This window comes from Dendroctonus ponderosae, unplaced genomic scaffold (assembly GCF_020466585.1).
Source record: "Dendroctonus ponderosae isolate FM_Combo_2020 unplaced genomic scaffold, Dpon_F_20191213v2 Dpon_F_20191213_10, whole genome shotgun sequence".
Classification (NCBI taxonomy): Eukaryota; Metazoa; Arthropoda; class Insecta; order Coleoptera; family Curculionidae; genus Dendroctonus; species Dendroctonus ponderosae.
Window position 1 is genome coordinate 3,460,716 of NW_026017111.1, and position 9,970 is coordinate 3,470,685.

General features: G+C 43.7%; 3 protein-coding genes across 3 annotated transcripts in view; 1 reads left to right on the top strand and 2 right to left on the bottom strand.

The window, feature by feature from the left end:
- The window catches only part of LOC109534847 (endochitinase), a gene marked incomplete in the record, with an annotated part of 8,191 nt that extends 6,163 nt beyond the window's left edge, over positions 1-2,028 (bottom strand). Inside the window, 4 exon segments of the mRNA XM_048662261.1 lie at positions 564-729; positions 782-945; positions 1,267-1,334; positions 1,923-2,028. Coding sequence (XP_048518218.1) covers positions 564-729; positions 782-945; positions 1,267-1,318 — 382 coding nt within the window.
- Positions 2,029-3,253: 1,225 nt separating this feature from the next.
- LOC109534848 (cyclin-Q) lies at positions 3,254-4,817 on the top strand. The gene is made up of 4 exons (XM_019900626.2): positions 3,254-3,437; positions 3,641-3,876; positions 3,934-4,187; positions 4,245-4,817. Exons 2-4 carry the CDS (start codon positions 3,655-3,657, stop codon positions 4,528-4,530), a joined length of 762 nt encoding a protein of 253 aa, XP_019756185.1. The 5' UTR covers positions 3,254-3,437; positions 3,641-3,654; the 3' UTR covers positions 4,531-4,817.
- Positions 4,818-7,583: 2,766 nt separating this feature from the next.
- Positions 7,584-9,970, bottom strand: LOC109534846 (proteoglycan 4; the record flags this gene model as incomplete). Its single annotated transcript, XM_048661993.1, is given in 5 exon segments — positions 7,584-8,266; positions 8,316-8,519; positions 8,571-8,762; positions 8,812-9,034; positions 9,099-9,970. Coding segments are annotated over 5 exon segments (2,129 nt in total), but the record flags the coding sequence as incomplete, so codon positions are not given.

A 9,970-nucleotide genomic window follows, 5' to 3' on the forward strand; every position in this document is an offset into this window, starting at 1 on the left:
CTCAAAAAATGCTTGAATTCAAGAAGTTTTAGATTTGCGAGGTTTTGTTTGAGTTGCAAAATCCACTTGAACATGACGCTGCTTTTTTCGAAGTTACATTCGAGCCACATAATTCGTTTTGGCATCGTTGGATAGAGAATTGAAAAGTTGATTCAGTCGTAACAACGTGAGTGAGGAAATTCGAGTAGTTGTGACCCAGAAAGCGAAATTTGAATATCAAACACTTAGGTTCAAGATTATGCCAAAATTTCATGTTTTCCGTCCTATTTTTGCTCATATCTCGGAGGCAAAATGAGCAAGAACGCTCATTTGTACATCATTCTAGAGAGAAATAAACGGCCTTTTTAGAAAGTGAACCATCGATAAGGAAATGTTGGCAGTTTTCTCAAAAAATGCTTGAATTCAAGAAGTTTTAGATTTGAGTGGTTTTTTTTTGAGTTGCAAATTCCACTTGAACATGACGCTCCTTTTTTCGAGGTTTCTCAAGAACCATTCGAGCCAGAGAATTCGTACCCCCATGACCCCCCCCTGGACCCACCCTTGCTGCTGAGCGGATTGCTTACCAACAACGCTGCGTATGAAAGTGTCCCTTCGGGACTTATCAGCTACCATTGCTGAGTACTTTTCGCCACCTTCCGCCCAGCCGCCCACAGCCACTTGGAACTTGACCTGGGGGTGAGTTTTCTTCAAATCGGTGAAATTCCTGAATCCAGTTTGCTCGATATCGAACTGCAAAAGCACTCTAGGGGTAAGTCGGTTGATTCACGCTGTGAGGACGTACCTCGGGGTCAATAATGAGGATTTCCCAGGATTTATCGTCCACCCCAATGAAAGAATAGATGACGTGAGTGCATAGATCCACTGGAATATCCTTCATCCCATAGCTGCCTAGTCCAGGTCGATAGACCGCCCATGTGCCCCAATAGCAGACAACTTTTGCAGCTTCTGCAAAGTAAGAGCGGAAACAACAGTAAATAAACCAGGCATTTAACCACAAAAGACCGTTTGAGGATGAGCATGAGCTTGCATAAGTTGCAGCTTTGTGCGGTTTGTATGCGGTTGGGCAACAAATGATGAAAATCCCGCATAAATCCATGCAAATGCCCACTCCCCCACACTGTTTTCTTGCCGAAGTCATTCAACTTCGGACAAATATTTCCATATAAATATGAATGGAAAAACGATGGGCGTTTGGGTCAATATAACGGCGCTTTTTCCCAGTCCACATGCAAATCCCTCTCTAGAAGGTAAGTCAGCAATGCTTACCAGTGCACTGAAGCAGCAACGTTGCCGACAGAATGGCCACAATCCAATTCATTTCGTCTGGATGGAGCCTGCAAATTTCGATTTCCAAATATTTTCGCTTTCAAGTCACATAAATGCGTGAAGGCCTTTGCAGTTTATGGGCATCAGGCCCCACTGCTTTGCATGCGCAAAATGTTATTGCTAAAGTACCCTTAAATGGGAGGTATGAGTGTTACGACCATTTCAGGGATAATTTGCCAATGTCGCAACAACGCCTACGTGCCTAGGGGGCAATTCGGCGATTCTTCAACCCTCAGAACCCTAGCTTGAAAAGAGGAGCAGTTCTGAGCGTGCAGAAGTCCCTTTAAATCACTCAATGGGAGCTGGAAAGGCCGTAGCTTTTTGAGCCCTTTTTTAGAATTGGAATTTGCTGAGCGATCAGAATCTGGTCTCTCATTGCAAAAATGTTCATGGTTAAACTGAGAACTGGTCAAACGAAAAACTGTTGTTGGCTAAGCTCGAACACAGCAACTGAGAAAAATTTGCAAAATCCGAAATAATCAGGCATTTTTTAATGCTTTTAGCTGCTCCTTGAGTAGTTCTGAACGCTCAGAGGCCGCGTTTTTCCAGAATTTGCGTCTCGACTCTTGATTAAATGATTAGTTGAATTAACATACCGACAATCCGATAACAAATCACTCACACACAAAAACCCACAAGCGTAACTGTAAATCAAACTTTTGCGGCCGAGTTCTTGGCCTTAAGTGCTCTTTCTTGGGCGCTTCTTTTATTTATACCCCGGCTGGTTGACGATTTTTCCTCATTTTTTGTGTCACCGACCAGAAGATTACGCGGTATCATCCTGATGCATATGGAATTAAATTTCTGCCGCTGTTTGGTCGCGTATGCATTTATTAGTTTCCGCCAAGGAAATAGTCGGGTATTCATGAAGCATCCGAGGTGAAGAACCAGCCATCATCAGAATATAATGGAATCCAGATGATTATTAATGGAAGATTCCTCGAAAGAAGAGCGCATTTTTATGTAAATCTTAGCGGTATCAATGCACCTTCGACCACAACATTTGAATAAGTTCATCAACCTCCGAATCCTGCGAAGAAACAAATTAAACTGGTTTGAAGAAGGATGGTGTCAATGGCTTCATCGAAAATCGGCGGAAAATTGGGCCAAATGGGGCTGAAAGCCCCCAAGCTACGGCGATTTTATTCATTCCTCAAGCGATTCGTCTGAAGAATATGCATGCGACCCAATCAATGTCCTAATTAGCGCATTTCAGTGCGTCCAACTAATAGATTAGGCGATTATAATGATAGATTACGGTACATTAGACTAACGGTTTGTCGTTATTTATGATATCAAAAAATAGTTCCTGATTTTTTACGAAACCTCCGAATGAAGGTGTTTGAACAGTTAAGCGACACTTAATATTCAGATTTGGTCGAGCTTGGCCGCTGAAGATTTATGGAAAGAATGCTGCCGCTTGCAGGAATATGTGATAGAATTCTTTGGCGATTTTCGCTCTTTGCTAATCCAGATCCCGGCCCCAACGTGCCTAATTCTACATAGACAAGCGGTTTTACTCCAAATCTCTTTAAATACAGTTTATCCGGCGGATTTGGCAGGTGGACACCATTTATCCCGTCAGTGAGGGCAATTTGAACTTACCCTGCCTGCCTGGAACAGTCGGGAATTTTCCCAATAATCCCTACAAGCCTTTTCCCTGCATGCTAACTTGGAGATTGCTCAAATGAAAATCTAGAACGCAGCTTTTTAGGCACACCGTAGGCGCTCTATTGGGGCAATTAGTTCAACTGTCCCCTACTAGAAAAACAGAAAGCACAGCAGGGGTTTTTCCATAAAAAAAACTTCCACTTGATTAAGTTTCTACTTAATTTGAACACACAGTGCTTAGACGCCTGTATAAAGGGTTGCAGATAGCGAAGCGACAATACCGCCCATAGCTCTGTCGCACTGGCACCAAAGCAAAGCGGCAACCTGGCCAAACATTGACAATTCTAACCTAGCAAACCTCTGACATTTGGCCGATTAAAAGATCATTAAAACTATTTAATTGAATCGTGCCCATTGCAAATTCGGCGACCCACATTTCCACGTCAAACGAGCTGTTGGCTTCAGCTTTCACCGATTTACTCCACATTCATTTTCATACGGTAAGTTTTCGAGGTTAGAATGCTGAATGCCAGCGCCCCAAACTGGCCCAGGGGGCGCCTTAGTGCGTTCGCAAACCACATCGGGGCACGTGGTGCTCCGCAAAGGCTGTACTCTTTCATCTGACTGCTACTAAAGCCCATTTGTGGTCGCAAAAGCTGAGCATATGTTCAGGGCCTAAAGAGACGCTTGAGGTTGTTTGTAGATCCATCTGGAGCCATGAAGGACGTTATTGATGTTATGGAGCTGCAGCGTGAGAAGTCCCGACGAACCACCACAGTGGATTATAGACAGTTGGACTTCAAAGGGGGCTTTACCCCAGCAAGCTTTATTTTTGAGTGTGGGAAGAAGCTGAATGGGCAGCCACTGACTTTGGCCACAGCCGCTGTTATTATGCACCGATTCTTCAAGGAAGTCGACCCGATGGGCTATGATTTGTTTGTAAGGCCTACATCAACATTGACCTACTGAGGTCCAGCTGATTTGTTTTTTGTCCAGCTGATTGCTTCTTCGTCCTTGTACCTGGCTGGGAAGGTGAAAGACGATCCACTGAAGATCCGGGACATCATCAATGTGTCCCACAACACCCTGCATAGGGGCTCCAGTCCTTTGGAGATCGGAGACGAATACTGGAATATGCGGGACGCCATCGTGCAAGCGGAGCTGCTTATAATGCGCGTGCTGAAGTTCGAAGTTGGCACTGTGCACCCCCATAAGTACATGCTCCATTACCTGAAGAGCATGGAAGGCTGGTAAGGTCGCAACCAGTGGTTAGGATGTAACGGGAATAAGCTCATACACTTCCGTAGGCTGGGCAAGGACACATGGGAAACTGTTCCTGTTTCCAAATTGGCGGCCGCATTTCTCCAAGACTTCCATATGGACCCGGCCGTACTGGATTACGCTCCCCAGCACATTGCTGTCGCCTGCATCTCACTCGCTCTGCAATGTTACGGCGTACAGTTGCCATTAATGGAAGATCTGGACGACGAGGCCTGGTACGCGGTCTTCGTCAAGGATCTGCAAAAAGATAAACACTGGGAAATAATGGAGAAGATCATGGAGGTGTTCAATAAGGAGATCAGTAGCCATTGATTGAATGTGATTTTACAGGTGCATTGTTTCAGTTTTTTCCAGACGTACCACTTTGGGCCCGACTCTTGCAACAATGCACTTGATGTCTTTTTTGTAATTTTGAACTGATTTTAGCTATTTGGCATCGGTACCAAGTCATTAGCGGACTTGGTACAGCCTTCAATAAATAGCTGGGCGGTCTGCCTACTTTGATAATAGGAAGGTACATTTTGTAAGGATTTTTTTGTATTACTAGGCTTTGAAACATTCGCCCACCTGCGTTTTTCAATACCATCGACATTGAAACATTTTTGTAGTTTTCCTGCTTTTGATATAAATCCCGCGCCTAATGAGTTCCGATAAATTCAAAGGTAAAATGGGTATTCGAAAAAGACGATAAAGAAGACCAAACTGTAAATGCAACGACTTTTTTTGTAAATTTTTTAGCTTTTTTGCCTAAAGGACGCGTTGTTTTGTTTAGAGAGAGTTTTGTTTAGAAAAATTGACCTAAAAGTGAAGAAACCGGAATTTAAATAAACCAAATTATTCACAGCGACAAAAGTGACAACTTTTCCGAATAATTGCTTCTAAACTTTTMCTTGTTCTGTTCGGGGAAATATTTTTGGGAAAAGATTMAGAGAAAATTATTAGGGTTTTTGCTTTTGGTCCAAAATTCKAAGCTRCAAAAGGTTTACAGAAAAAAAATTACAAAGCTGTTCAGAWGCCGAGTGTTCCAATAAAATGTATTTTAYAATTTTCACAGAAAATACCTGAAGATTGTCAGTATTTTAAGTAAAAGTAATACGTTTTTTGCTTAGGAAGAATTGCTTAATAGAGTWTTTACTAAAACTGGAGTGACCYGAAATTTTAAAGAAACTTGAAAACTCTTCAGAGCGATGAGGGTGGCGAATTTTCYAAATAATTTTTTGGAAACTTTTGCTCTGGCCGTTTTTTCAAGATAATCTTAATACTTTCAGTAAAAAACTGAACAAAATTATTTGGTTTTTGTGCCWAATTCGAAGCTGAAAATGGTTTTCTAAAGTTCCCTGGAAACCGATGAATGAGGTGAATTTTCYAGCAAAATTAATWTTGTCATTTTTGGCTGAAAAGACCMYATTATTGTCCGAAACGAAAAAAATCATCAGAAAATAATGTTTTTTTGCGTTTTTGATTAAAMACTTTTAGTTTTGTGATCGGTTTTTGCGAAAACAATTACTTGAAACTATTTRGTTTAAAACKGGAAAATCAGGAAATTTTGATGAAACTTAAAAAGAGTTCAGAGCGATATTGATTATATGTTTTTGGTTTCTCTGGTCGTTTTTTTGAGAAAACCTAAATTTTGTCGAAACAAAACAAGAACTTTGTTTCGATTTTGTCTCAAATTYAAAGGTAAAATGGGTATTCGAAAAAGACGATAAAGAAGACCAAACTGTAAAGACGACAACTTTTCTTGTAAATCCATCTTTTAACTTTTTTGCATRAAAGACTCAATTTGCCAATATTTTACGGTAAAACTTTAATATCGCGTTGTTCTGTTTGGAAATATTGACCTRAAAGTGAAGAAACCGGAATTTAAATAAACCAAATTATTCACAGCGACAAAAGTGACGAATTTTCCGAATAATTGATTCTAAACTTGTTMTGTTCGGGAAAATATTTTTGGGAAMAAATCCAGCAAAAATATTAAGGTTTTGTCCAAAATTCGAAGCTGCAAAAKGTTCMAGAAAAAASATTACAAAGCTGTTCAGGAGCMGAGTGTTTCAATAAAATTTATTTYATAATTKTCGCAGAWCATACCGGAAGATTGTCAGTATTTTAAGCAAAAATTATATGTTTTTTGCGTAGAAATAATTGCTTAATGGAAACTCTGCTAAAACTGGAATGACCTGAAAGTTTAAAGAAACTTGAAAACTCTTCAGAGCGATGAGGGTGGCAAATTTTCCAAAAAATTATTTGGTTTTTGAGCCAAATTCGAAGCTGAAAAGCGTTTTCAAAAGTCCCCTGCAAACCGATGAATAGCGCGAATTTTCTGACAAAATTATTTTTTTCATTTTTGGCTGAAAAGAAAAAAATCATCAGAAAATAATGTTTTTTTGTGCGTTTTTGATTAAAAACTTTTAGTTTTGTAATCGGTTTTTACGAAAACGAAGAAACGAGATAMATTTATTTTCGKTTTTGTCCCGAAYTCGACGCTGAAAAGGTTTTGTAAAATTGCTACAAAACTATAGATTTATCTTGTAATTTTTCGCGTAAAAGCCCTCCAAATCGTCAGCATTTTTACGCGAAACTCGCATAGGGCGTTTTTGAGTCGAAAGTAAAGCAAGAAAATCAGTCAAAATTGATAGAAAATTATTTGGTTTTTGTCCCAAATTCAAAGCTGGAAAGGTATTTAAAAACTTTTTACAAAGCGACGAAAGAGGCGTGTGTTCTAATAAAATGTATTTCATAATTTTTCGCGAAAAATTCCTGAAAATTGTCAGTATTTTTTTTAAGAGAATCTTTCGAAAATTGTGCATTTAGGAAAAAGAGTAACTTTGCTAAAACTGCAAAATTTTGAAATTTTTCAGAACGGTTAAAAATATTATTGATAAAGGGCCCTCAAAATAAATCTAAAAACACGTAAAAAGTCATCAATATTTTCCCAGCAACGGAACTGAGTTGCGCCGGTGCGTTGGGTTGGCGCACCAAGCCATTTGCGTGGCACTGCGCCAACTCCTAAAACTTCATTGAGTTACCCAGGCCTAGATGTGGCTAATAACTTCCTTTGAAAATTCGCCAAAAATTCCCAAATTGTGGCACAGATTGCACTCTTGCCCCTTATGAAGCGAAGTTTTCCCTATTTAAAGCAAGAACTGCCACGTTTACATCTGTGCCCGGTTCAGAGGTATTCATTTTTCAAACTAGCCTTTGAAAAAAAAAGGATTTAAACAGGTTTTTATTTGAAAATTCACCAAAAAATCCCTGCTGATGGTAGGAAAATGAAACCTCTGCCACCGCTAACCCCAAGCTTTTCCTGTTTAACGCAAAAACTGCCATGTTTCTACTTCAACCCAGTCCGGAGATATATATAAAAAAACCTGAAAAAGCGGTTTATTGTTTACTCGCACCAACACGAAAACTTAATTTCTAAAACTAAACGAATAGGAGTAAGAGTGCACGTTTGATTGGCTGACGCCCGGACGAATCACCATCCTAAAGGGAGGCGGCTGGACTTGGAGCCTCTGGAAGATCATTGGGACTGATCGGTCCCATCGGCACTTAAAGAAATTGCCAGCAATCGGGTTGCCCAGCTGATACTTCTGCGCGAAGCTCCTCAAGGAGAACCCATCCCTATGCTGGAACGAGTTGGCTGCAACCCGCGGTTCCTTAAAGTTGATCCTAGCGGGCTGTTTGTAGACCATGTAGGTGTAGCGGTGGGGCGGGCTGTTCTTTGCCGGACAAGGAGGGAGATACTCGACCAATGGCTGTCCGCGAGCGATCTGATTGCCCGGAATGTTCCCCACTGTCCAGTGGTTCCATTGGTTCGGCTTGTTCGACTCCTTGGTGCGGGGCGCGTCTGGATCCACCATACAGAGCGTGTAGAGGGACTTTTTGTCCGCCTCCCAGTAGATGCTGGGAGGCGTGAGGGTTTGCGAGGGCGTCAACTCCTTGCCCAGGTCCACCTGCCCGCCACTTGGAAACGCCACTTCGGCCAGCTTTTCCGGACATCTGTCCACTACGTCCGGGGCGATTTTATCCGATTTCATGGCCTGGAAAACTTTAAAACCCATGCGGTTTGCTGGAGGGAAACTACGGGGTTCACTCACTCTTATCGCGAGTCTTCGCGCCGGGACTCACGCAAAACTTGGAGGGCCAGTCGCAAACCAGTTTTATTGGGTTGAAATGGAGCCCGCCAGGGCAAACCATCTCAATGGGGCCTCGCCTGGAACAGGCGAAAAACCTGGAACAGTCCGCCCTATGAGGAAACAGCCCCCGCTTGTACTGAGTGAGGCACTCGTGAAGATTCAGCTCTGGAACAGAATTGAGTTAAACCCACACCTATCTCGAGGACAGCAGCTGACCTGGAGGAGGAGGAGGTGGAGTCGATTTGGGGCGGTTGCATCCAAACGCCGCTGGATCAAACTCCAAGCCCTCGCGACAGCTCATCTGCAAAAGCTTCGACTTGGAACACATGTAGAACTTGCTGGGATCAGTGGGGTGCGCGTACATCCCGAACTTGTGCCGAGCCACACAATCTTTCACATTGTAAGTACCTGGAACACCCTCCAATTGATCCCAACCCCGCTGGTCAGATTCACTCACCTGGAGCAGGAGGCGGAGGTTCAGAAAGCGGCTCCCTGTCGTCTGGACCTGAGGTGGTCTCCTTGAAGCGACTCCCCAGTGTTGGCGGCTTCTGAGTGTTGCGCTCCAGTTGGGGCTTGTTCTGAGGCGGGCAGGCTCCAAGAGCTGAATCGCATTTTGGCGCCTTTGTAGGCTCTGGGCATGGTTGGTTTTGCTCCCCACATGGAGGCGATTGCGTAGGCTCCTGCTCACATTTACTTGACGTCTTAATCCAAAACTAGACTGGGGAGGCTTCATTAAAGAAATACCTGAGGAGAAGTTGGTGGGCTGCATGCAGCCCCTTTTGGGGCGTCTGGAAGACACTCACTATCCCCATCAGCTCCAGGTTCACTTGGGGGAGGCTCATTAGTCTTCTCTGGCCCTGCAGGATTTGGTGTGGCCGTGGAAACCTCAGTAGGTTGCCCACAGTGAGTCGAAGACGGTTCGCACGACTCAGGGGGCAACCCACTCTCCCCACGTGGGGAGGGTGTTGTTGCTTCTGATGCCTGGGGAGTGACTTCTGATGACCCGCTTCGCAGCGGCTCAGAAACAGCAGGGGTTTCCAGTGGAGCGCTTGACTGCGCTTCTGAGGGAACGGAGGGTTTTGGCGAGGTTTCCAGTGCAGGTGAAGTGGAGGGATTTGGTGAGGTTTCCGAGGGAATTGGGGAACTAGGAGTAGGTTCCGGTGATTGGCCGGTAGAAACTGAAGCTTCTGGGGAGGTTTCCGGTAACTGACTCACTGGGGTGGGGGTTGCTTCTGTTGCAGAAGATGGAGGAGTTTCCGATGCTTCACTTGGCGTAGTTTTGGGCGGTTGGCTGGAGGTTTCTACATCAGCAGAAGATGGGGATTTCGGAGTGGTTTCTGTAGGGCTGCTTGACTCCTCAGCCTCAGGGGCAGTTGAAGATTTCGGGGTAGTTTCAGGCGATTGGCTGGAAATTTCCTGTTGGGGAGTGGCTTCAGTAGGCGCGCTAGACTCTGCGGGTTCTGAAGCTGTTGAAGAGCTGGGCGTGGTTTGTGATGCTTCGCTTGACTGTTCAGGCTCAGAAGGAGTAGGGGATGTCGGCGTAGTTGCCGCTTCAGATGGAGTTGAAGGCTTTGCAGTGGTTTCCGTTGGCCCACTCGAAGCAGGTGAAGATGGTT

Bases quoted from the DNA above. Each gene is read 5' to 3' on its own strand.
- LOC109534848 (XM_019900626.2), top strand. From the start codon at position 3,655: ATGAAGGACGTTATTGATGTTATGGAGCTGCAGCGTGAGAAGTCCCGA. The intron at 3,877-3,933 runs GTAAGGCCTACA...TTTTTTGTCCAG, and splicing joins CGATGGGCTATGATTTGTTT to CTGATTGCTTCTTCGTCCTT. The intron at 4,188-4,244 runs GTAAGGTCGCAA...ACACTTCCGTAG, and splicing joins CTGAAGAGCATGGAAGGCTG to GCTGGGCAAGGACACATGGG.